This window comes from Pistacia vera, unplaced genomic scaffold, assembly GCF_008641045.1.
Source record: "Pistacia vera cultivar Batoury unplaced genomic scaffold, PisVer_v2 Contig185, whole genome shotgun sequence".
Classification (NCBI taxonomy): Eukaryota; Viridiplantae; Streptophyta; class Magnoliopsida; order Sapindales; family Anacardiaceae; genus Pistacia; species Pistacia vera.
The window spans coordinates 223,144-249,881 of record NW_022195948.1 but is presented as its reverse complement, the minus strand read 5'-3'; the positions used below and the strand labels follow the sequence as shown (position 1 = coordinate 249,881).

The 26,738-nt window shown below is 34.3% G+C and overlaps 2 protein-coding genes across 4 annotated transcripts; one reads left to right on the top strand and one right to left on the bottom strand.

Moving 5' to 3' along the window:
* Window positions 1-2,567: 2,567 nt before the first annotated feature.
* LOC116126886 (la-related protein 1A) lies at window positions 2,568-17,039 on the top strand. Of its 2 annotated transcripts, XM_031412564.1 has the most exons (15): window positions 2,568-3,040; window positions 3,139-3,670; window positions 4,375-4,537; window positions 4,814-4,904; window positions 5,075-5,146; window positions 5,576-5,798; window positions 5,877-6,111; window positions 7,462-7,531; window positions 11,439-11,543; window positions 11,670-12,010; window positions 12,236-12,379; window positions 12,459-12,522; window positions 13,191-13,336; window positions 13,517-13,621; window positions 16,444-17,039. In XM_031412564.1, exons 1-15 carry the CDS (start codon window positions 2,855-2,857, stop codon window positions 16,592-16,594), a joined length of 2,628 nt encoding a protein of 875 aa, XP_031268424.1. In that variant the 5' UTR covers window positions 2,568-2,854; the 3' UTR covers window positions 16,595-17,039. The 2 variants fall into 2 exon arrangements, with proteins under 2 accessions (XP_031268424.1, XP_031268423.1); XM_031412563.1 differs by having other exon boundaries at window positions 5,576-6,111.
* A 934-nt stretch (window positions 17,040-17,973) lies between these two features.
* Window positions 17,974-26,531, bottom strand: LOC116126885 (protein argonaute 4-like). 2 transcript variants are annotated; one of them, XM_031412562.1, is made up of 24 exons: window positions 26,382-26,531; window positions 25,841-25,899; window positions 24,266-24,538; window positions 23,954-24,159; window positions 23,638-23,862; window positions 23,415-23,551; window positions 23,242-23,339; window positions 23,052-23,149; window positions 22,737-22,908; window positions 22,501-22,617; window positions 22,307-22,414; window positions 22,114-22,176; window positions 21,924-22,037; window positions 21,670-21,835; window positions 21,471-21,583; window positions 21,257-21,394; window positions 21,020-21,150; window positions 20,751-20,816; window positions 19,784-19,847; window positions 19,582-19,693; window positions 19,434-19,507; window positions 18,515-18,609; window positions 18,391-18,422; window positions 17,974-18,287 (listed from the first exon to the last, which is right to left on the bottom strand). In XM_031412562.1, the coding sequence occupies exons 3-24, from the start codon at window positions 24,533-24,535 to the stop codon at window positions 18,112-18,114; spliced, it is 2,775 nt and encodes a 924-aa protein (XP_031268422.1). In that variant the 5' UTR covers window positions 24,536-24,538; window positions 25,841-25,899; window positions 26,382-26,531; the 3' UTR covers window positions 17,974-18,111. The 2 variants fall into 2 exon arrangements, with proteins under 2 accessions (XP_031268422.1, XP_031268421.1); XM_031412561.1 differs by having other exon boundaries at window positions 25,856-25,899.
* Between the last annotated feature and the right edge of the window lie 207 nt (window positions 26,532-26,738).

The following is a 26,738-nucleotide window of genomic DNA, read 5'->3' as shown; positions in this document are numbered from 1 at the left end:
TATTTGAGTTTAATTGGTTTCTCTATTTCCATATTGAGTAATATGTTTATTAGCATGTCTTTTTAAAGTATTAGTACCATTATCTGAATCAGCTGTATAAATATTTTCACAATACTTGTATCTTGCTTTCTTTACTTAAACTCAATTTTCTGTCTCGTAAAACTTATCGAAATACACTCAAATGTCTGATGTGTGTCTGTCATCGGTTTTGACAGTAGTTGATGAACCCGCTTCTAATTGAGATGAAGTTAGACGATGACGACTTCTAGAACCACCGGGAGCTGTAGCAGCATGGGGAGGAATCGGGGGAATATTATGAGGTGTATTAGATTCTAAGACTAAGAAAGCGAGACTATTTGAATCTACTGCATTTCTGTTAGTAAATTCAGGGGAACTATGACAGTTTCCTTCATCATCGAAATCTATGGGATGAAAATATATATCCATTGTAGTTAAAAAAAAAAAAATTGATATAGAAGAAATAAAAAATTAAAGAAGGAGAATTGGAATTTGGAAATATGAATTAAAAATTGCAAAAATTAATAAAAATTAAAATGAGAGCAAATTGACAACAAAGAGAATAATTGAGAGATTTCAATAGAGATTAGAGAAAATGAGAAAATTTGGGATATTAGAAAATATGAGAGTTTAGGCCCTATTTATAGAAAAAAATTACGAAAAAAACCCCTCCAACTACTATAAAACGACGATATTTCAAGGGTAAAAGGGGTATTTGTAAAAAAAAATAAAATTATTATTTAATTTTTTTCGTCCAACCTGCTGGGTTGAAAACTCCCAACCTGGCGGGTTGGAGGGTTTTAAAAAAAAAATAAAAAAGTTAACTTGTCGGGTCACTGGGTTGACATATTAAAACCAGGCCCACTTGACGGGGTATATGCAGGTTGGGTTCAACCCGATCCGCCTTTTAAGTGGTCTGGATTGAACCCGTCTTAATGCAGGTCGGGTTAGGGTTGACCTGCCTAACCCGACCTATTTATTCCACCTCTAGACTTCAACTCCCCCACCACCCACCGACCCAAAAAAATCCAGCCAAACATTTCCCCTTGAACAACACCGCTGGTCCCCCACCTCCTGGCAGATGTCAAGGTTGATGCTTTTCCAAATGGGGAGTGTAACAAATAGGACTTAGGTTTATTGAATAGTCTACAAAATTATTTTCTAAAAAAAATCCTAGTTTTTTTTGAAAAGAAGTATTCATAAAGTTTTTCTTCATTGTGTGCAGGTGTATTTCTTGATGAACATATAGAGGTGGTAAACGTTGGGTCAGTGACGAGATGGACATACTCAATCAAATGTTTACTCCATATGACTCAACGTGGACAAGAACACAAGATACCTACACATGTGCACATGTGGATTCAATGGCAAATATCATGTCATACATGTTGAAGAACCTTCTTTATTATATAATCAATAATACTTACAAAGATTTTCATATAAAGTGAGATGGTAAAAAATAAATAGAAGAGTGAAATAAAAAGTCAAACTTATTATATTCACTCTTTTATTCACTTTTTGTCACATTTATTTGTATGAAGATTTTTGTAAGTTTAACATTACTCTTATATAATAGGTATCCAAATCGGAAAAATCTTAAAAAATTTTAAGTTAAGCATGGAATTCCACAAGAAGATAGTAGTGTACCATGAAATATATTGAATACCTTATGATGAAAACCTTCCACGGAATGCTCAATTTCCCATAATATTGTTGAAGTAAACATGATGTAGGGAGGTGTTTAAGGGAAATGAACGAGTGAAGAGGAATGAGAGACTTGGTTTAACAGATGAAAGAGATTCTAAGGAATCCTTCTTTTAAAGGTGCGGAATAGGGGCCATTTTGGGGAGAAATGTCAATTTTCCGTTTGATTCAGTTTTTTCTTATTTTACTTCTGAAGTAGTTTATTTAAATTTTAATTATTTTATAATTTAGTAATTATTTTATAAAAAAATCAAATTATTGTTCCGCCGTATCATTGCAAGTTTGCAATCATGACAATTAACCGCGACGTTGTAATTTTTTTTTTTTTTTTTAGTTTTGAAGTTTTTTATTCAAATGAAAAAAGAATAATTGTATATCAATTAAATAAAATTAATCTACATACAATATCTAATTTTAATTTAAAATTTAAGAAATGATTTAAATTATGGTATGATTTTTATCTAATTAATTTTTAATTGGTTCCATTATATATATATATAAACTTAAAGTGTGTTTTTGTTCAAAAACCATAAATTTTATTCATTCCTTATTGTAAATAAACAATATAATAACATTTTCGTTCTCCAATCCATAAAGTAATATATTTTTTTCTATTAAATGGGGTAAATGATAACTTTTTCTATTAATACTTTCTCAAAACCTAGGGATACTTTTTCATTTAAGATTCATTACCCAATGCTAAGACAAAGAGAAAGAAGTTTCCGGGCCGGGCCGGGCCGAAGAGTAATTTAAATGGTAAGTGGGCCAGAAGGAATAGTCATATATTATGCATTAATAAAATTTTAGGGTTTTACATTTCTCTCAGAGTAAGTAGTAGAAGCAGAATGACTCCACTTACAACTCCTACCTCTACCTGAACACAAACCCACTGCCATTTCTATTTCACTCTTCACTTCACTCCCGTCTTTCTCCTTCCCACATATAAAAACACCCCTGTTTTCTTTCGCCTACACAAGCACACTCTCTCTTACACGTTTCTCTTGAGCTCTGCTGTGGTCCTCCTCTCCCTTTTCCACACCATCAATCTCTTTCTTTCTAAGTAAACCCTAATCTCTCAACACTCTATTTGTACTTGGATTAGTAAATAAATTCATTATTATAGAGTATTATTATGGTGATGGCCGATAATGAAGGAGGAGATGATCATCAGAAGGAGACGGTGAGTGGGCCCAAGTCTCCATGGAAGACGACTCCTGTAATCATGGATGCTGCTCCCGTCATCAGTGCCGACTGTTGGCCCGCTCTCGCCGACGCTCAACAACGCCCCTCTAAACCCTCTGATCCGCCACTTGTCCAGGTCTTTCTCTTTTCTCGTTTTATTCGATCCTCAGTGTTTTTTTTTTTTTTTTTAATTGTGTGCTTATTGTGAATTTAATTGTTTTTGAGGTGATTCAGGGAGCTTCTGTGCAACAGAAGACTCACGGTTCTGGAAATCCTAATCCTAATCCTAATCCGTCACATAAACATTCACATATGCGTAATCAGAAGTCAGGGTCCAAGCGTAATCCAAATACTGCGCCACCGTTTCCTGTACCTCTATCTTACCATCAGCCAGCTCCTATGTTTCATGCTATGGTGCCTCCGCCGCACATTGGCTATGCGGCTTACCAGCCCTACCCTGGACACTTTCCAGCTGTTGAAAATCAGACAGGTTTTGTTCCCCCAGCCGTTCATGCTGTTGATGCTGTCCGGAATGTTCAGCCGCCTCCTCCTCCGCGAGGAGGAGGAGATCCCAATGCTTCTGGTGTCAATGTTAATCTGAATTTCTCTAGTAGAAGACCTCCTAATATGCAAGAACCTGCTTGGCATCATCCCAGACCGTTTAATCCCCGTGACAGTATTCCTATTGGAACCCGGCCTTTAGTAAGGACTGCTTTTTTGGGTCATACTCCGGGTCCTGGATATATGGTTGGTCCAAGCTTTACTGGTAATACTTGGGTATCCTGCGTAATATATTCTGCATTTTCAATTGTGGTGTATCTACTTTTGTTTTTCAAATAAACAACATTGAAATATGAAATATAAAAGCAAATAATTATACATATTATGCCTTTCAGATCAACAAATTTTGATTTTATTGAAAGTTGTGAAGTAAAAGCAAACGCTAAATGTAGAACAACAGATAATAAATAATCTATCAATAAAAATAGAATAAATGATGGCTTGAAACTGAATTCAAACAAGAATTTCCAATAGTTGAAGTTTGTTTTTATTACAATGAAAATAAAAGGTTAAACACGTGAAAGTGTTAGTTCTCAAAGTTTGGTTTTATTACAATGAAAATAGAATATTATATGTGTGAAACTGCTAGTTCTTAAAGTGTTTATATTACAATGAAAATAAAAGATTAAATATGTGAAAGTGTTAGTTCTTAAAGTTTGTTTATATTACAATGAAAATAAAAGATTAAATATTTGAAAGTGTTAGTTCTTAGATAACTAGTTCAAATAAAGTGAAACAGTAACACACTCATTAATGTAAGCAAGATTGACTTAATTGATTTTATAAACCTAAGAGTGCTTGTTAGCAATAGTATTGCTGAGAATTTTTTAATTTGACTTAATTGTTTTTAAAATCTTGGGGCTTTTGATAGTATAGTATTACTAATTACTTGTTAATTGGTTACCACAGGACCTGCAGTTTGCTATGTGTCTGTAGCACCTCCAGGCTCTGTTAGGGGACCTCATCCTCCCCACTTTGTTCGATATCCTATACCTCCAGGCACTCCTATGCTACCTCCAGAGACACTGGCGTTGAGGGCTAGCATTGTAAAACAAATTGATTATTACTTCAGGTAGTGATTGATATATTGTTATGTGTTATAGTTTTGATTGATGACTTGATGATTTAAGAACATTGATCATTTTGACTGCCATTTGATAGATCATTCAACTGCTTTGCATTAGATATTCTGTTTAAAACAAATCTGTATTAGTTATTCAGTTTAAAACAAAACTGGGCCATCCAACAGGACAAGAAAAATTGCTAAAAGAAACTGTAGAATTATCTGCTTATAATATAACATGACTTTGTTCGCTGTTGACTTGGTGACATGCCTTCTTTTTGCCAGTGATGAGAATCTTCAGAATGACCATTACCTAATTTCCTTGATGGATGCCCAAGGATGGGTTCCGATATCCACTATTGCCGAATTTAAAAGGGTATGTTTTAAGCAACCAATGCTGCATGTTATTATAATTTGTATATTTGCATGCGATCTCTTATATGTGCATATCCTAAATCATGTAATTGTGATATTTTCATTTTTGGGTTGTAGGTAATGAGATTTAAAATTTCATTTAATTGTGATATTTTCATATTTGTGTTGCAGGTAAAGAGAATGAGTACAGATATACCGTTTATACTTGATGCAATGCACAGTTCTAGTACTGTAGAAGTGCAGGTTAGGTTTTTCACTATGATATATTTGCTGTGTCTGCACTATATACAGATTTTCCCTCATATATAAATTTGTGGTGATAAATCCTGAAGCTTAAGGAAGTATGATGTTCAAGTGCTACTTTTCTCTTGTTTCTTTTGATTCTTTGTTTGTCATGAATGCAAATTGTTTAAATTGCCTGACTGGCAACTGATTTGTATAAGAAAAAGTATTGCATTTTCGATTGCTGTTGTTTTTCTGAACTTGTAGAATTCTCAAATTTATTTTTTCGGAAGGGGAAAACTACATATGAAAATCCTGCTTAATTTAGGCACCGTATTAATCTTTATACTAGTGTATGATGGGCCTGTAATATGGACATATATTTGGTGGCTTTATTTTTGTTATTCTTTTTTTTTTTTTTACCTCCTTCTTATGGTGTTATTTATCTAGGGTAATATGATTCGAAGACGTGATGAATGGTCCAAGTGGATTCCAGCCTCTGCTGAACTTAAGCAGACCCCCCCAAGCCAACAGTTAGACAACTCTATTGATTCGATTGAGAAGGGTGATACAAATGAAGATAATAAAAGGGAAACCTCTGAAGAAAATACTGAAATACGGTCCAATAGGGATAGTGCAGATATAACACATCACAGTAACACTGAACAGAGCGGTGAGTTTGTTATTGATGGCGGAAAACAAGCATTCTGTGCTGAAAATGGTGTGTTGACAACATCAATTGTTGATTCAGACAAGTTGTCAGGCATTGAGAACAGTGACAATAGCTCCTGCCAAAACGAGTTACAAAGAGATGAGCCTGCAAGATTTGATGACCACAAGACTGAAAGCATGGAGTCCACTTCCAATATGGCTGTACAGCATCTTAATGACCTGTCAAATGATTTTGCAAACACATTTATGCTTGATGAAGAGCTAGAGATTGAGCAGAAAACAACAAAAAAGGATGAGCTTAACAGAGGCAGAAGGTACTGCATGCTTGATTTTCTATTGCTTTTCTTTTAAATCCCAATTCTCTTTTGTGCTAGGTTGGTTAATTATTGAGAAAGTAGATTGAAAATTGTTGAACTTGGATTTAACTAGTTTAAAGGTATGTCCATTACATGTCATTTGTACTGAATAACACTTATTTTGACATGTAAATGATACATCATAAATTAAATAATAAATTACTCTTGTTTTGATTAAAATTTGCAATAAATAGCTTGCGATTTGGTACTATTTTTTAATAGAAAGAGTTTTTAATGTTTTTGATCAAGTTATCTAAGTCATTGATGGTTCAAAAGTTTGGTAACTAAATAAATTTTACACATTGATGTACTGTAATAAATCTTAATAATTATTGGTTATTATTGGTTCCATTTAATGGATGCCTAAAACACTCCAGGCCTTACCATAGGCTAAAAAGCACAGCCCTGGCCTGGGTTTATAATATAAAATGATATATGAATATATTATATGTTATATAAAATAATACTTATACATAATATTTTATTTAATTCTCAAACAATAATTAATACTTTAATGTTAAATAATTATTGTATTTTATAATCAATGATTTTGAAAAAATACTTCCATAATTTAGTTAAAATAACCCTTGTCTAGGACTGGGGTGGCTAGGACTAGGGTACAAGAATGCAGGCCTAAACCTGGGCTTGAGGTTTGCCAACCCTTGTGGGGAAAAACGTGTACAACCATGTTTAGTGATCTTTGACTATCTAATTATAATAGACATAAAATTAGTCTCTGCTGTGAAAACCCCAAAAAATGCGTTTAGGTTACAACCGTCCCAGTTGAGCAGAATATAGGGAAAAGATAAGAACACTGAAATTCCCATAGAGATGCTAGGAAATGAGTCTGGTCCCTGAAAAGTATAGATGAAGGTGTTCAGGGTGGTTTAAAGCCTCAGAACATGTTGTTGTGCTAGTAAAGTTTATGAAGATTAACGAGGTTTTCTTGTGTTAAATTTCCTATGTTCTTGTGTTACTTTTTATAGATATATCCAGGCATTTCATTTATAAATTTAGTTTCCATTTCTGTTAAAAGTATATTTTTGAAAATGTTAATTCTTTGTTAGCATAAGTTTGCTATTTAGACTATTACCTTAATTGCTCGTAGGAGCTCCTTTAAAAATAATATTTAACAGCACTCTTGATATTACAACTTTTTTAATACTGTTTGGCTGATTCAATTTCAACTTTAATATGGGGTACATATTTCTTGCTGTTGCTCAGCTACTGTTCATGTGCTTTCTAAGTAATGGTTCTGTAAAAGCTGTCTGTATTCTTGAATTTCTGAACGGCTTGCTTTTTCCTCAGGATTGATGATGAAGATGATGAGATTGTTGTCAATGATCATGATGTTCAGAGACTTGTAATTGTCACACAGGTATGGCTGTTCAGCACCCAGCCTTTTTTTTTTTGGCTCTTTGTGAGATTGAAACCTCTTGCTATGCCATTCTTTAAAAATGGTTATCATAATGCTGTCAATTGATTCTGTTTATTTTGATCTATACTATGTTGAAAATTCTTAGAACATATATGGTGTAGGAAGCTACAAGCATCAAGTGGATGCATGCTTGCATGTACTATACTGTTACATATATATTGCTATAAGNGTTGTTTTTCTGAACTTGTAGAATTCTCAAATTTATTTTTTCGGAAGGGGAAAACTACATATGAAAATCCTGCTTAATTTAGGCACTGTATTAATCTTTATACTAGTGTATGATGGGCCTGTAATATGGACAGATATTTGGTGGCTTTATTTTTGTTATTCTTTTTTTTTTTTTTACCTCCTTCTTATGGTGTTATTTATCTAGGGTAATATGATTCGAAGACGTGATGAATGGTCCAAGTGGATTCCAGCCTCTGCTGAACTTAAGCAGACCCCCCCAAGCCAACAGTTAGACAACTCTATTGATTCGATTGAGAAGGGTGATACAAATGAAGATAATAAAAGGGAAACCTCTGAAGAAAATACTGAAATACGGTCCAATAGGGATAGTGCAGATATAACACATCACAGTAACACTGAACAGAGCGGTGAGTTTGTTATTGATGGCGGAAAACAAGCATTCTGTGCTGAAAATGGTGTGTTGACAACATCAATTGTTGATTCAGACAAGTTGTCAGGCATTGAGAACAGTGACAATAGCTCCTGCCAAAATGAGTTACAAAGAGATGAGCCTGCAAGATTTGATGACCACAAGACTGAAAGCATGGAGTCCACTTCAAATATGGCTGTACAGCATCTTAATGACCTGTCAAATGATTTTGCAAACACATTTATGCTTGATGAAGAGCTAGAGATTGAGCAGAAAACAACGAAAAAGGATGAGCTTAACAGAGGCAGAAGGTACTGCATGCTTGGTTTTCTATTGCTTTTCTTTTAAATCCCAATTCTCTTTTGTGCTAGGTTGGTTAATTATTGAGAAAGTAGATTGAAAATTGTTGGACTTGGATTTAACTAGTTTAAAGGTACGTCCATTACATGTCATTTGTACTGAATAACACTCATTTTGACATGTAAATGATACTTCATAAATTAAATAATAAATTACTCTTGTTTTGATTAAAATTTGCAATAAATAGCTTGCGATTTGGTACTATTTTTTAATAGAAAGAGTTTTTAATGTTTTTGATCAAGTTATCTAAGTCATTGATGGTTCAAAAGTTTGGTAACTAAATAAATTTTACACATTGATGTACTGTAATAAATCTTAATAATTATTGGTTATTATTGGTTCCATTTAATGGATGCCTAAAACACTCCAGGCCTTACCATAGGCTAAAAAGCACAGCCCTGGCCTGGGTTTATAATATAAAATGATATATGAATATATTATATGTTATATAAAATAATACTTATACATAATATTTTATTTAATTCTCAAACAATAATTAATACTTTAATGTTAAATAATTATTGTATTTTATAATCAATGATTTTGAAAAAATACTTCCATAATTTAGTTAAAATAACCCTTGTCTAGGACTGGGGTGGCTAGGACTAGGGTACAAGAATGCAGGCCTAAACCTGGGCTTGAGGTTTGCCAACCCTTGTGGGGAAAAACGTGTACAACCATGTTTAGTGATCTTTGACTATCTAATTATAATAGACATAAAATTAGTCTCTGCTGTGAAAACCCCAAAAAATGTGTTTAGGTTACAACCATCCCAGTTGAGCAGAATATAGGGAAAAGATAAGAATACTGAAATCCCGGTAGAGATGCTAGGAAATGAGTCTGGTCCCTGAAAAGTATAGATGAAGGTGTTCAGGGTGGTTTAAAGCCTCAGAACATGTTGTTGTGCTAGTAAAGTTTATGAAGATTAAAGAGGTTTTCTTGTGTTAAATTTCCTATGTTCTTGTGTTACTTTTTATAGATATATCCAGGCATTTCATTTATAAATTTAGTTTCCGTTTCTGTTAAAAGTATATTTTTGAAAATGTTAATTCTTTGTTAGCATAAGTTTGCTATTAAGACTATTACCTTAATTGCTCATAGGAGCTTCTTTAAAAATAATATTTAACAGCACTCTTGATATTACAACTTTTTTAATACTGTTTGGCTGATTCAATTTCAACTTTAATATGGGGTACATATTTCCTGCTGTTGCTCAGCTACTGTTCATGTGCTTTCTAAGTAATGGTTCTGTAAAAGCTGTCTGTATTCTTGAATTTCTGAACGGCTTGTTTTTTCCTCAGGATTGATGATGAAGATGATGAGATTGTTGTCAATGATCATGATGTTCAGAGACTTGTAATTGTCACACAGGTATGGCTGTTCAGCACCCAGCCTTTTTTTTTTTGGCTCTTTGTGAGATTGAAACCTCTTGCTATGCTATTCTTTAAAAATGGTTATCATAATGCTGTCAATTGATTCTGTTTATTTTGATCTATACTATGTCGAAATTCTTAGAACATATATGGTGTAGGAAGCTACAAGCATCAAGTGGATGCATGCTTGCATGTACTATACTGTTATATATATATTGCTATAAGTGTGCATTAGATATTATTATTATTTTATTTTTTTTACACTTAAATTGATTGCTACATAGGACTTGTGTCCTTGATCATTGAGAGTGAGGAAGAGAAAGTGCATTCTTCACACATCATAAAGTTTGTCATATTGGTAGGATAGGGAGCTATAACTTTATCGACCTCTTGAGCACCAGGCAGACTTTGCTAGATCATTTTTTCCCCTGTGAATATTCAGTCCCAGTGTCAATTTCATGCAGAGATCCTTTTAATTTAGTCTCTGATCCCCACCTATTTGATGGTTTCAATTATGGAGTTGAAAGTTTTCGGCACTCTGGATTCAGTCTCTTGAGAATGTTGTCATCATCTTTAGTCATGTAAAAAGCTTTTAAGCATTTTCGTTTGTTAGCTAATAGGAAGAAGATACTTGAGAGGTTCATTTTTTTTTTTTTACACTTTTTGTTTACTTTTTTTTTTTGGTAAATCTTCCTTGTTCTTATGAACTTGAAAGAGTTCTGCATTTCTCTTTCCTGTAAAAGAGAGAATACACGTGTGTCACGGACAATTGCTTGATTCCTCTGTATTAATTTAAGTATTTCATGGTGTAAAGGATTGCATTCTGTGTCAGCCTGTAACTGAAAGATATTACCATCCATTATTACATCAAGAGGAACTTGAAAGGCGCTAAGAAAAAAAGTTATGCTTTTCATTAGAAATTTTTTAGAGGCGTTTGGTAATCATTTTCCAAAAAATAATTGAGTTTTCTGAACTAAAACGTGTTAAATAGTAACTATTTCAGAAGCTGTTTTGAAAGTATAGAATGACCATTTTCTTACTCGTGCAGATGGGAATTCAGAAATTTGGTTTATAATTATGATAAAAGTACATTTTTGTAATAGTTCCTTCTCTATCAGCATAAGTAATCAGTATAATCCTTTATTAGCAAGTATAAGTTTTGAGTTGTTTTAATTGTTTTCAAAGATTTACTTGTCAAAAACTTAAAGCACTTTTAATAAGTGTGCTAATTTTACACTTCTAAATGGAAGTTTGAAATTATTAATAAGGCATTACATTATCTGTTTTAACAAATTTATGTCTGATTTTATTTTAAGAAAAAGATAGGCATTCCTGAATTTTGAAAATGCAAATCTGGTTTTTATTTTTTGTTAACAAATTCAAAAGAAGATACTAAACAAGCCCTTATATTCTTAAAAGAAGCTTGCTTTAGCAGCCTAAGAAAAATGTAGTTTGAACTTCCTCTTTTAAATTTGTTAAAGGTTTGTTGGCTCACTCTTCTGTGTCTGCTATGCAGAATAGTTGGACAGTTGAAGGATCTAAAACTGATGACGAAGGATTAAAATCCATTTCTAATGAGCTTGCTTCTGCAATAAACGATGGTCTTTATTTCTATGAGCAGGTTGAGATGCCTATTGTCTGTTGGTTTTTCTTTTATTACAAGCTCAAGTTTTGCACTGTTCACATTCACTTCCCTTTGAAGTTTCTTAACCATATTTAATTATTTTAACATAATCACCATGGGCAGGAGCTTAAAACTAAGAGATTATATCATAGGAAGAATAACTCAAGTTTTGAGAACAAAGATGGAAACCCCAGGCCTTCAGTTTGTGCTCCAGGAATGTCAAATTCAAAAGCAGGTGACAATTCTGCTGCAAGCAGTGGTCATGAAGAGTCTGGAAGTGCCAGTTCCCGCCGTAAGCAAAATAAAGGTTTTCACAGGCAGCAAGCTTCCCACAAGCAGCGATTTTTCTCCAGCAACTTTAGGAATCACGGAACTGGTCGGAATTCTCTTGGAATTGTATCAGAGAGCCCACCAAGTAATTCAGTTGGATATTTCTTTGGTTCAACACCTCCAGAAAATCATGGGTCAGTTGAAAGTGACTGTTGCTTGTCATTTGACATTGTAGATTATTTATACAACTAAAAGACTTTTGGCTAGCATAATATTATTGCTATTACTTGCTTTTGAGGGCAATAATTATTCAAATGCAAAAATATTCCATCCAATATGCTGTTGTCCAGATGACGTCTTAGCTGATGTAATATTTTTAGGGTCGACTAAGCTAATACACTACAAATTAAATCTTACAGCCTAAGGCCTTCAAAATTGAGCGTATCACCACATGGGTTTCTCTCTGGCAGTAGTCCACCTGTGGGTTCCATGCCGAAATCATTTCCTCCATTCCAGCATCCAAGTCATCAGCTGTTAGAAGAAAATGGCTTCAAACAGCAGAAGTAAGGAGATGGTGATTGATTTTATTTATTTTTATGTGTGTATATGAAGATTGTCTGATCTGGTTGTTATTATCTGAAGGTACTTGAAGTTTCGTAAGCGGTGCTTAAATGAGAGGAAGAAGTTGGGAGTTGGCTGCAGTGAGGTGGGCGTCGTCTCTAAACTTTCTGATTAGATGTTCTAACGATGTTTCAGAAAAATGGAAAAAGTAATTCTGAGTTGCATAAGTTTCATTGTTTTTATGGGTCGAGAAGTCTATATGATGCAATTTTCTTATAGAATGCTTATTCTAATTCAGAATCTTACAAGGCTTACTCATCTTGTGATTATTTTCCTTTTCAGTAACATAAGAAATGCATGGTCATCTCTCTTTCTTTATTTTCCTTATCCATTCTTGTGATTTTATAAACACAAAGAATAACCCTGTTTCCTTGCGCATATTTGAGGTGGTAAAAATAATATTAAATGAAAATCAATTCAGTCATTTAGCTACAGGATGGGTAGCAGATTTGGTGTTGCAATTATTGGTTTATTAGTGTCTGATCATCTATGATTTGCTGTAGCTCTTAAAATCAGTCTGTTTTTATTTTAATCTGGCTGCTCACCTCGCTTTTACAAGCTATGCTTTAGAAGTTGAAAATTCAAAACATTTGTCCTTATGTTTACATGTATATGCAAGGACATAAAATTGTCTGAGTATTTTGGTGTCTTATTTTTTTTAAAATATAAAGCTCAATAATGTCTGTTATCTCTATCTACATTTGTTCACTTTATATACTATTGAAATATGCCCTTCTGTCTTTTTATATGTAGGAAATGAATACACTGTACAGGTTTTGGTCATATTTCATTAGAGACATGTTCATCCCTTCAATGTACAATGAGTTTCAGAAGTTCGCTCTCGAAGATGCAGCTTCTAATTATAATTATGGGATAGAGTGTCTTTTCAGGTTTTATAGGTAACGCTCGTAAATTATGCTCCTTTTGTTTTCTCATTATCTTAGAGAGTTTGAAGCCACCTTTCAAGTTCTTGGCTTGCCTTTTTCTTTTTTGTTCTTTTTTTTTTTAAAATACTTTTCACTGTTACATGCATAATGGCATAATGTGTTTTATTTAATCCAGATTCTTTTCCCTTTCAGTTATGGTTTGGAAAAAGAGTTCAGAGAGGACCTTTATAACGACTTTGAACAGCTGACTCTAGACTTCTACCATAGAGGCAATCTTTATGGCCTTGAAAAATACTGGTATCTCTTTTGTTCTCATTTTTTTTTTTTTTTTTAAACTTACAATGCTAATTTAGATGTTGACAGTTCAAATTCCTAATAAAGCTTGCATAATTGGCTAATTATTTATTTTTTATGCTTCATAATGAAGAACTATTTCTTTTTGCTTTACTTCATATTGTGAATAGAATATAAATAATAGCTTTTAGAACTATTGGATGAGAATTTGCTAATATGTGGAAATAAATAAATTAGGAAACAGCCAAGCCATTGTGGAACAAGAATGCAAGTTGTGTATCAAAATGAATTATAATATTAAGTTTGTTAATTGCTTAGGCTAAATTATTTAATCTATATTTGTTTTGATGGAACAATATCCTAATGACAAATTTGAAGACTAGAATGATTTCCGACATTAGAGAAATTTGTGATGGGATAAATAAGGCTCCTGGGACTGGATGTGATAATTGTCGCAAGGAAAACGTTTCTTGTAGTTTTGAGAATCAGATGAAGGTTGGAGTCAACTTCCTCTGTGAATTAAGTTGTTTGGAAAGTTTGGAAAATATTGGGGAAGTGATTGAAACTGCTCCATGATTGTAGTCTTTTAGGTCTTTAAAGTTCACATAGAATAGATAAAAACAGCAGGGTTTTAAATTGTGAGGAAACTGGGTGGGAGCATTTTTAAAGTAACTTTTTTCTGTTGGTAGTATTTCAGACTAGGACACAGGATTTTTTATGAAGGAGCCTGGTGAATGATATATTGTTTACTTTTCATTGATCTTGTGCATTCACATTTTGGAATTTCAAAAGATGCTTTGGCAGATGTAGTATGCTTTGATGTATGATAGAAGTAAGATCCTGATCTGCTTCTGGCAGAACAATTTACAAGGACTGACTCACATTTGAAAGTGTTTTCCTTACCTTTCCAAGCGAAGCTATATGTTAACAAATCAATATATAAAAAACACCACCAGATTATAGCATCTTTAGAAATCACTGTTCTGTACTACCCCTCCATGGGGGCCTTTTTGACAGGATAACATTATAAAAATTGATGGTGTTGGAATGTGTTCCAGGATTAAATTTGTGACAATGATGATCATAGATTTCTATAGATAAGGAAGTTAGCATTGCATTTGCAATTGATACATTATGGATCTAAAAATTACCTGATGTATGATATATGTGACCTTTAAATCTTTCAGTGTTAGGGGCTTATAAGTGGGTGAAAACTTCGGATAGATTACATAATTACTGTGGAAGATTGATTAAATGACTGAAATTGGAAGTGTGTCATTCTGTTTTAAGACTCATGCAGCGTTACCACATTCTGTTTCAGAAAATCCAAAACTCAAGAAATTATTTTTAATTAATAGAACTTAAGAGAAGTCAGAATATAATAAATAGCCTAATAAAACGGAAAATGAACCTAAAAGTAGGATGCAATACCATCTAGCCAATAGTATAGTGGCATGTACCTTAATACAGATTTGACACTTATCTTTGACAGTGCTCTTCAGTTAGTTTCGTGTAGCCTGCATCATTACCTCAACCACATGCCTCATTGTGTCACCGGTCCCAACTTAATAATTGCTTTTTGCCTTCTCAAATGAAAGGATGCATTTCTTCAACCTCAACCAAGTTTTTCTAAGATGTTTCATCAACTATTTGCACATTCATTTATTTTATCATGGCCTTGGTTGGCTTAAAAAATGCAAACAAAGAAAAGAAAAAGAAAATTAAATGTGATTGGGTTATTGATGTAGGAAGAGTAGGATTAATCTAAGGTTATGTTAGTCTTTGCTTTAATTAGTAGTAGGGATTTATTTATCAAAGTATTTTTTAGAATTTTAGTTTGTTTTGAGTTGTATGCGTTATTTCGCATTTGATTTCTCTATTTCATGAATCTTTATCTATTTTCTCTTGTTTCTATATAATCTACTTGTTTTTCCATCTGCTATTCTTATCAATTATACTTTGGACTTTGGCAGTTCTGATTGTCTTTGGTCCAAACATGATAATTACTTTTTCTATTCATATTTTGAAGTTTGTTAGTTGATTTCTTTTATTGCCTTCTTATTTTAGAAGTATGACTGGGTTCTTTTCTAATTCGCAATGATTGAAAGTCCCATGGTCATGTGATCAACACCAAATTGATCCCCTAATCATCATTCAATGCTTAATGATAGGATTTTGGTGTAATGGCACCCATATAGGTCCCCATAATCATCATTCATTGGTGTGAGGATCAATATCATATGTTTCCATTGAATATTTGCTGCATGTAAACAGTAAGTTCCCATACTTTGGGCTTAAGTTTGGGATGCGGGATCTCCTAATGTGAGAATAGCATTATTCAGCTGTGTTGGTTAGATTCTACCGAGTCATACAAAGGCAAATTTGTCTCACGAATATTTAAAAAAAAAAAAAAGAAATTATTGTACAGGGAGTCACAAGTGCATTGTGGAATGCAAGCTTTTCAATAAGTCTCTTGACCTTTATAGGTACATAAAGAGACCTATATATGTGGTCAAAAGAAATGCATGACCTTTATGTCTTAACTTTGTTTTTCTATTTTTTATCTATTGTAATTTTTTATCCCTTCATTGGAAAGAGAAATAGATGCTGAGGAGTTGGCAATCTGTCTTAAAGAAATTCCAACTTAATTCTGGTATTTCTTTCTGCATTGTTAATTTATTGTTCGAATTCACTTTGTGTTAATAGATTGTTAATTTAGCTGGAATGCAGTTAGAATCACTCATGACGGTGACGGTTTGCTTCTTCTATGGACTAGTTGCTCATAGATTGTAATGAGTCCTTTGTTTTTCTAATTTATATGACAGGGCATTCCATCATTATCGAGGGCTACGCGAGCAGAAAGAGCCCCTAAAGAAACATCCAGAGTTGGAAAGGTTGCTTAGGGAAGAATATCGTAGCATAGAGGACTTTCGCGCCAAAGAAAGAAGTAATAGTTTGAAAGAAGAAAGCCATTAGCCTCAAGTAATTACTTTGTTTACTGGTGGCATTGAAATGATGACATCCCAATTTTGAAAATGAATCCTGACAACTTAACAAAGGGAGTTGGAGATAGCGGCCGATATTTGGTTTCGATGCCAATGGATATTTTTTGTATATTGTATATTTTGGGGGGATCGTTTACTTGTGAGGGCTGCTCATTTCTGAGGTTTTGATATGGTTCTATTGCTTGAGCCTTTTCTGGCTCCCTGTCTTTTTTAATTTTGTTATTTCTGGGTTGTCTGCAAGCTTGGAGAGGTGCCTGTGTTTTTATTTTTGGTCAGTTCACTTCCCCCCGAATTGTAACTTGTACATAAAGGAAAACTGAAAAAAAAAAAAAAAACAAAAAGAAAAAAAAGAAAAATAAGGTTGTAGGAACCTTGTGAAAATGAACAATAAGAGATTCAATTTTTAATTTGTCACAGATTTTTTGTTAATTTTTGTCTTTGATATTTTTATAGGTGATGGTTGATGAATGATAAATACGTAGAATTAGAAATATTTATATTTTTTTTTTTAAAGAAAGAATGGGATGGGAAGATTTTCTCGCCTACAGATTTGCTTCAATTCCTGAAGCGCTGATCTGTCGGATTCATACCAGGATTTTGAAATAATTTACATTTGTTTTCAATCTTCACTATAATTTGTGCTGTTCCAATTAATAAAATGGGCGGCGATTATCCGAAGAACTAAGCACATGATTCTTCGACAACCCATCTGATATAATTTATAAACATTGAAGCAACCCCTTTTGATTTTGATCCAGGATTAGTACTCACTCAAAAGCCTTGTTCACATTACACAATTTTCGATGGTAGGCCTAAGGATTTGCGATATTAGCATTGACTTGCCTCATCAACTTATTGGCAATGGTTTTAAGCTCTTAGTTTAGTTTAGCTTCGACATAACCAGGTAACCCTCGTGCATTCATGTTGGATTGCACTATTTTTCTAAACAATGTCACATTAGATCAGAGCGGTCTGACATTCCACCAGCATATTTAACGGGATAATCATCATCAGAGGTTGGATTATTTAATTTAAACCATGCTTGCCTCCACCACTGGATCAACAATAGCGGCATTCTGATCACCTTCCCCATCACCCTAATAGAATTTAAAACTAGTAAACTCCCAGGGTCATATTTAATTAAATCTTCACTTTTCAGCAACTGTCAGTAAAAATTAATATACTACAAGAATGCTTCTTTGTTCGTTTTCATAAATTTAATAAAATTTGATTAGGTGCTCAAGGGACTAGTAAACGATTGAATGCAGCAAGGCAAACACATGCATTTCACAAAGCCATCAGATGCCTATATCAGCATAAATACCAAAAGAGAGTCTAAGTAGTTAGTTACTTGGGTACTACATAACCAGTTTGTACACTAATGCCAAAAGTCGAATTCAGAGTCAGGAAGGAAACAAGGCATCACCAATGTAAAACCAAAAAGTCTATACAAAAACTGAGTTATCTTCTTCTGCAGGACAAAAGGCCTCAACAAAAGAACATTGAGTTGCACACTTTCTCCTGCAATCTAGGTAGTTGAGGAACCGCAGCAGCTCCCACAGATGTCATACCACCATGGCTTGAAGATGTCTCAGATTTGTCTTCAAATTTCACGAACGATCCTACCTGGGCGGCTGCCAGGTGAGCATAGCAAATCGGAGCAACTGCATAGGGAGAACACATCTTGGTTACTAGAGAACAAAAATATTAAGAACACATCTTGAATTTAACCAAAATAGTGATCCACATCATGACAAAATAACTTACCCACGGAAATGGCTGTAGTGCTTCTCTGGTACCTGAAATATTTGCAGATATAATTTAGATGGCAGATCATAACAGTTACTACAGATTGAGACACATACCAATGCAATTATTCCACTATACTTACACATACGAAAGAGAATGCACAAGCTCCTGCAAATCATCAGCTGAAAAGCCCACCTCGTCTAACAGAACATGATAATGTGTTGGCCTTGTAGTTCCCTGAATATCAACCACATAACAAAATAGAAAAACTAGATAACAATTCATCAAATATTTGAAGAAAAATAAAGTATATTACACTGATCATTGAAATATTGCTTAACAAAAGCTTGCATGGTAAACAAAAACCTTTTGAGATGATAATAATATTAAATGATACTTTTGACTTTATATATTCAACATTGGACTAGACACAAGTTTGGCTACCTAGATGGTAATACATGAGGATCCATGTAACCACTGTACACAATCAATTACACTATTTTTATACCACCACAGTGTACAAGTATTTTGGACAATCAGGACTAGATCTGGCATGCATCACAAATGCATCTTGGCAAATCCAACCAATCTTAACATGCATTATGCTTAAATATTGATGATTTAGAACACTGTAGGTTATTATTAATCTTATATGCGTACAAGTTAATTTATATCATAATATAAAATAAAAAAAACAAACCAATCAGAGTATGTGTGTTGTATATATACATACATATACCGAATTTACAGAAAATATGAATCCATTAAAAACACCTTTCAGTATAAATGGTATTTTCAATGTAGCAAAACAAAATTGTTCAATATCTACACATGATTATTGACTAAAAAGCACCAACAAAACCAGTATGTAATTAAAATTTAATACTCCATATACACTACTTCATAAAAGCAATGGACCAATTTAGAAGACTATAGGGTACAGACTTGGCAAAGAACAGCATAGGTAACACCACCGTTCCAGTCTAATACAACTTCCTTTCTTAATTTTACTCTGTTTAAAAATCGAACTACTTCAGGTTTAAAAACCGAAAAATACTTACAATCATTCCAGCGTGTGCACAAAGATAGAAATCGTTGTTCTTCGGATGACAGACTCTGTTGTCTATAACAGTTCCTGGTGAGGCAGCAATAATTGTTACACCAAATGCTGTAGAAGAGTTCCAGTGTGAAGAGTTTATAAAGGCATACCAGGTGGAACATTATCAGGAGATCCAGACTGAAAGAACTTAGTATGGTGATTTTTCTGTGCAACAATCACCACAAACTTGGGGCACCAGTTCTCATCCAAAAACTTGCATGCCTGGAATTATTAGTCTATTTAGTTCCAAGGAGATTAACGATAAGTTTTAAAATTTGTAAAACATATATTTTAAAGGCACTGGGTATAAACCTCTATGATCTGATCAAGTTCAATGTTCAAGACTTGATTGAACTGTGACTCACTGACACCATCCCTGAATTCAACATAATATTAGACAAAAAACTGGCACAATAGACATCTGAAATTTATAAAGCTGATTTTGTTGCAGAATATATATGCAGTAGCACACAGCAGAAAAAAATTAGTGGTTACATCATAATACAGCATCAAACTGGAACAAATGTTTAAAGCATAGACAAAATAGATGCATCATACAAGCTCCAATAGTTAAAAGAAAAATGGACAAAAAAGTAGGGTTACTAGGAGAAATTCTGAATGCCAAATAATTTTCTTTAGGAAGCAGGAAAAACCAACCAAGAATACCAACATCCATCAAAGGTCAGAAAAGAAAGCCTCAAGCTGAAAAAATAATGTTTCGCTGGGTAATGCAGATTCAAACCTGAACAATGTTTGTAGCATAGCTAGTATAGAAGAACATCAAGAAGTCATCGAACAAAAACACAAAAGCTGGTGGAGTGGACTGATATTTGAGTATGATGAATGCAAATTGGTAGCAGGAAAACCACGGCAAATCAGGTAATTAATCAAGTGCCAAAAAGAAAAAAGACATTGGACACTGTTTACCAAGAGCTGACACAGTCCTACCTAGGTTGCATTCATGTCCATTCTCATGTCTCATGTTTATCTCTGTAGGAAAAAAGAAAGTGCCCCAACAACTTAAAGCACATTGGCATAACCCAAACATATCAAAATTTTGCAAAACAAACAAAGATATCCTCACTCATGGTAAGCTACTTGATCAGCTCCAGCATTAAACAAATGCCATATGGTGTCTCAGAGGCTTGCATTTTAACCAACCTCATATTACTGAGGACTAACAAAACTACTATATTTTACATAAAATTAAGAGATATCAAAATGACAAAAAATGCATTGAACATTCTTCCTTAGAGCAAAATGTAGAAGTAAGCAATACCTGAATATGATGATTTGATCAGGTTTCCTTTTCCCTGAACTAGTGTAGAAGTCCAAGAGCAGCTCCCTGATAGAGAAAAACGATTATACATATTATATCTGAGAGTACATTTATATTTATTAAGTGTTGAAACAACAAATAAAAAAACAAATGACGTTCAGCATATATGATTTAAACTCTTAATTTCAAGAATCAATATATAATCTCCAAAAATATATCTATCACCACACACCCAGACAAGAAAAATAGAAACAAAAAAAAAAATGCACCTCATAATGCCTTCATCTTCAGTGTCAGAGACTTTTTTGAACAAAGAATCAATCATTTCAACCTTTGGAGACTGTGTACGAACAGCTGCTCTGTAACGAGAAATCAGAGGCCAATTCCTGGAGCTGACAACCTATAAACTCCAACAGCAACAAAGCAACAAAAATAAATTCCAGAGTATCAAAACAATAACATCATAAAGAATTCACATGAACCACAAAATAGTCAAAACATAGTACCGCAGCAATTGATGGAATGTCAGACTGTCCAGGAGACCCATGTGACACATCCATCCCAAGGATTATGGTGGGAGCCTTGGAAACAATTGGGATGGAAGGAGAATGTTCAACTGCCAACATAGAGTTTAACCCACCAAGCTGCAAGACAATTAAAGGTACATTACGAGGTAGGACAACTGTACAATAACAAATAGGTATGCTGCATAGTACTCACCTTTGCGTTAATCTTGAGGAGAACATTTGTAAGATATTGGTCATTGACCCTCATTGGAGCAATGCACTGAGTAACTATTCCAAATTCAGCAAGATTCTTTCGTTTCCATGGACCTTAGGGATTCAATAAAAAATATACATTAGACCAACAGTAAAATACTGTAACATTTTTTTTAACAAATCCAACGATAAAAATCAACCATAAAGATCAGAGTTCTTCCTCTCAGGAAGCAAACAAAGAAGGAACTGTGGGGCCCCAGGAAGTTTAGACTGAATATCCTCAAACATCTTCTCCACTCTAACCAATGGTGGAGCCCGTCTAAACTGTGGATTCTCTTCAAACACATCAAATGGAGCATCTATTTTCTGTAACAAGCCAAAGAAAAGGACTTCAGTCAATTTTTGTTTTTTTTCAAGACACTGGCACCAATTGATATAAACTGACAAAACTTACAATTCCTTTCATATCTCCACATTTTATCAGATCACGAACAAGGCTACGAATATCACAGCGTGCAGAAAAGTTCACAACAGCCCATCGTTCTATCTTTGTTGGCTCCACTAATTTCTAGAAAAGCATTCGATAATAAAATGGGAATTACTGAGAATCAAATCATCATCACGCATGAAGAAAACAGCAATACCTTATTATTGAAATTCCACCGCCCATTTCGAGGAAAGAAATCCTCCCCATTTCCCACTTTTAACTGATAAAAGAAGGAAAGATATTACTTAGAGCAAATCCTAATTCAAAATAACAATGACAATCAATATATATCCACCACAAATGCAACAAGAGAATGATTTATCCACTAGAAAGAAACATTTGAAATATACCCGGGGGGCTGATAGAACACGGCCTTCCACTTGAGCAAAATTAGTACTTATTGTAATGCCACATGAACGTAGCATTGGTTCAGCATCATATTTGCTATTTCGTAGAACCTGCAATCAAAAAGACACATGACAGAAACATGAACTTGAAAGAGAATGTTGCAAGTCTAAATGACAAGCTTCATGAACACACTTACATTAGATAATGCATTCATCCTTTCTTGTGGCTTCTGCCTTGATTTCTCCACAAGCGAAGCTCTCTGTAGAGTGGAAAGCGCTTTTGTGTAACGTTGTAAGGAAACCAAAGAACAAAGCTGCAGCAATTCCATTCAAAAGATGAAAAATTCTATAAGAAAGACTTGTTCGTTATAATTACAGCAACATTCAATCATTGTACATAAACAGTTAACAGAACCATAAATCATCTACTGACTTCAAGAGGAATATAGGTAGGGCGCTTTGGCTTCCCAACATTGATGCAAGGAACATCTGCTGAATATCGTAAATCTATATTGCGATGATTGACAAAGTAGTCATAAACAGTGATTTCCTGGGACTGAACTTCACCATCCCCATTACTCACATTTTTCTGCTTGAGTGAAAACCTAGATCAATCACAGAAAACAAACAGCAGAACATGCAACACCACTTTGAATCAAGTCTTTTATAATAAGGGTGACAAAAGAATAAAAAAAATATTAACCAATAACCATAGAAAAGAGTATAAAATTAAACTCAGGAAGTTTACATTTGCTCTCTGCAGGGTTTCTCACTCAATCCAGTTATCTTGTACTCTTGGTTGGAGGGAATCACCTTGATTCTCAAATTCTTTAGCATTCGTTTAGCCTATTGAAAAGACAAGAAGCAGAGAATTCTAATCAATCAAGAAAATGAATAAATCAGCTCAAATAACCAAAATGCAGCAAAATGACAATTACCTTGGCCCAGTCTATTGAATATGGATCCCTAACGTTTTGATTGGCAATTAGAAAATCCACTACGGGGCCAGGCTGTATTATCATTGTAGTAGATACATCTGAACAAAGGCAACCGATAAGAGATAAAACTTGACCAAAAATATAAACATATTGGGACTTGTCAATCATCTAACCAATATTCAAAGACAAGCCTCCCTGAGTGGTTCTAAAGCTTGTATGGAACCCTCTACACCCAAGAACACCCCCTCCTACATCAGCAAAGTTCTTCGGATCATTGTGAAAGAATGATTGCCGTACAAGGAGGCAGCCCCTGCAACAGTTCAAGCATGGTTGGACACATAAGAAAAACTGGTGCCAAAATGACAAAATATGAGTAAAAGAGTGTGGTTTACTCACTGTTTAGCTGCATGCTGCCGTAGTATGATATCCAGAACCCTCAAGGCTTCTTGGGAGTTCTCTGATTCTTGACCACGGAGTGCATTAGCAATAGATTGCATTGGGATTTTTGCAGCAAAACTAATCTCCACTTTATATGTTTTGGAGTGATAAGGGCGACGTAATCTCTTTCGATCACTCGAGTTAGGACTTTCATGCCCCTCAGGACTTCCATTTCCATTGTTTCTATATACAAAAAGTTCCACAAAGATTTAAATCTTAAAGACAGAAACAGAAAGAAAGACCCAAGTAGTCAGTCATAAATGAGCATGTTTACCTGTTGGATGAAATTTCCTCCAGCACAACAGTAAACTCGAGCTTGTTGCGTGGAAGGGAACCAACAGTAAATAAGCTCTTCTCCCCATCATAAGCAAAGTCCTTTCCAGCTAACTCATTATCATAGGTCTGTTGCACCCTGTCAATTACTCGTCTTCCAATGCCCTTACCATCAACAGGACGACCATCTTCATAAGAGAGGGAAACCTGTTTAACGATAAATATACCGACAAAAAATTTAAGCAATTAGTATTCATCAAATTGCAAGAAAAGGTATTCAGAATTGTAGACAGATAAAAAAATGAGTACTTACACTATAATGAAAGAAGTGACCATCAACTTTTGTAACATTAACTTTGAAGTGATTTGTAAGCAGAGTTATCTTTTGCCCTTTGGATCCAAGGCCGCGCCTGGATATTGGAACCCTCGCCACCTTTTTCTTAACTGGTTCAGGTTCCACTCGTGTTGGAACAAAATCTGGTGGAATTACTGGTGGAGGAGGAAGTGGCAAAGCGTCCGCTCCCCCATTTCCTTCATGCGCTCCATTCCCCTCCCCATTCCCATCATGCTCAAGTGAATCCATACCCTAAGAATAAGTTATTGAAGCAAATCAGAATCAGAAAAGGTTCACAGGCTATTTGACTTCATAAGCAGGCACCAGGAATGGCTAAAAACCGCAAAACATCCAACAGAAAAGAGGAACTCTTTGGCGAGCATCTGAAACCCTTGGCAATAAAAAAATAAGCTCTTAACATCAGAGAGAGACATTTATAAGACTTTGGTAAGTCAGAAACATTTAAGTTTAAAATTCAACCAACACAAAATAAATTAGAAAGTCAGAAACATTAAGTTTAAAGTTCAACCTGGCGAGTGATAACTAAGTCATAGTGCCCAATTGCACTAAAACACAAAGACACAAATTTAGCGAGACACCAGCCACAAACTGCTAATATTGCCAACAACTTGACATTTCAGGCTGTAAATTAAAACTGTGAAATTTCACAAACCAGTAAATGCTACAAAATGATAACCCTAAGTAATCAACCAATTTGTAAAGTAAACAAACAAGGTGCATTCTTAAATGGCTAACACCGGTAATAACCACAATTAAGTTAAGTTGCAGGATATTGAAACCCAACTCGGAAAAGCCAGACTTAAGATATTAAAACAGACTAGAGACCAATTACCGAAAATCAAACAAAGTTAACAGTGAGAAATGATGCAAAAAAGACTGAAACTTAAAGAAAGTACCAGGAAATTAAGGAAGCTCAAAGGAAACCAATTGAGAAAAAAAAAAAACAGAGAGAGACAGAGAACTGAATAGTGTTTTTATAACAAGTATTCAATTCTAACCCATGAAATTTATGGTGCAGTACTTAACACCACCTGCCCCGTGCAAGGAAATGAAAGTAAAAAGTGAAACTACTTCAAAACGTTAACTATTTCCTTGACCAGTGAGCAAGTAAGAACGCATGCATGTTTCTTTACACCAAAAAATCAAAGCTGGTAAACTCAGACAAGAATTCTACTCACAGATCAAGCTTAAAAAGAAGAAAAATTTCCAGGTTTCAAGACATAAGCAGTGAAATCATTTCCAGGGAAGGAATTACGCAAAAAAAAAAAAAAAACCCTGTCACTTAACAGCTTCGTGAGGAAGCCTCAAAACAACCCAAAAAGAGATAACTCAGTTTTTAACAAGATAAAAGGAAGAACGTTACTATTTTTTTGACCAAAAGAACACAATGCATGTCACGGTAAGTCCAAAACATATAACTACGAAACCTAAACAAACCACCATACAAGCACAAAATGATTGATACATAAGAAAACCCAGACAAGATAACCAAAAAGTTGTTCCACTCGACACAAGTAAACTCAAAAGTCCAACCTGCAGTGAAACTACCTTATATCACTCAATCTTCAGCTTTAAACTAACCCCCCCGTGTTCTGCAGCAAAACAAGAGACAAACATTAGAAATAACCAATAGATCCAGTTTTTAATACACAAATGACAAAGAAAAAATTATTTTAAATTAGAAAAAAATATTTAATAATTAAAAGGCTAGCGGAGAAAGAGGTACTCTACAACATTGAATGTCTTAAAATAAAAAAAATCAAAAACTGAGGCTGGATTCTGTAATTTTTACATACAAAATCACAACAGAAAATATATTTTTAACCTTAAAAAAAAATAAAAAATAAAAGCTAGAGGACTGACAAAACCCCCCGAAAAAAAAAAAACAAGAAAAATTATTTTGCCTAAAAATCAAAACACAGCCATTTGTTAAAAACAAAGCAGCATTGCACATTATGAACATGAAAACCGAAATTGAAACGAGAAATTATGAGAAAAAAAAGGTCAAAACCCTAGAGTTTGCACAAGAACACCGGATAGTGACCGTACAGGATGAAGGTAACGAAACCCTAACCTAACAAAAGGAAACAACAACTTCTTTCTTCCCTGTCAACGCTTCAGTTCGAGAGGAGCGAGCGAGTGAGTGATGTCAAGTATGATTTTAGTTATGACCTACGAAGGAAGGGCCCCTCTTGGATGTCCAGTATGTTTAAGTAATGTGAAAATTGTTTAAATCAAAACCGTCTATGTGCGCAGAGGGTATGTCATCTGAAGCGTACACGTGGGAGAGCATTTATTTGCGTTGGTTGCAGAGGAGAAGCGCACGCTGGAGGGGAACCCAAAATCCCAGATACGTCCTGTCACACCTCGTTTACCTCGACCTTTGCCTTTTCATTTCTTTTTTACTTGACGCTTTTACCCATTACCATCA

What these genes read in the sequence shown, in the direction of transcription:
- LOC116126886 (XM_031412563.1), top strand. Translation starts at nt 2,855, where the DNA reads ATGGTGATGGCCGATAATGAAGGAGGAGATGATCATCAGAAGGAGACG. An exon ending in CTAGTACTGTAGAAGTGCAG is followed by an intron (nt 5,147 to 5,575) that starts GTTAGGTTTTTC and finishes TTATTTATCTAG; the next exon opens with GGTAATATGATTCGAAGACG. An exon ending in AATGGCTTCAAACAGCAGAA is followed by an intron (nt 12,380 to 12,458) that starts GTAAGGAGATGG and finishes TATTATCTGAAG; the next exon opens with GTACTTGAAGTTTCGTAAGC.
- LOC116126885 (XM_031412562.1), bottom strand. Translation starts at nt 24,535, where the DNA reads ATGGATTCACTTGAGCATGATGGGAATGGGGAGGGGAATGGAGCGCAT. An exon ending in GAGGAAATTTCATCCAACAG is followed by an intron (nt 23,863 to 23,953) that starts GTAAACATGCTC and finishes TTTTGTATATAG; the next exon opens with AAACAATGGAAATGGAAGTC. An exon ending in CGGCAGCATGCAGCTAAACA is followed by an intron (nt 23,552 to 23,637) that starts GTGAGTAAACCA and finishes GAACTGTTGCAG; the next exon opens with GGGCTGCCTCCTTGTACGGC.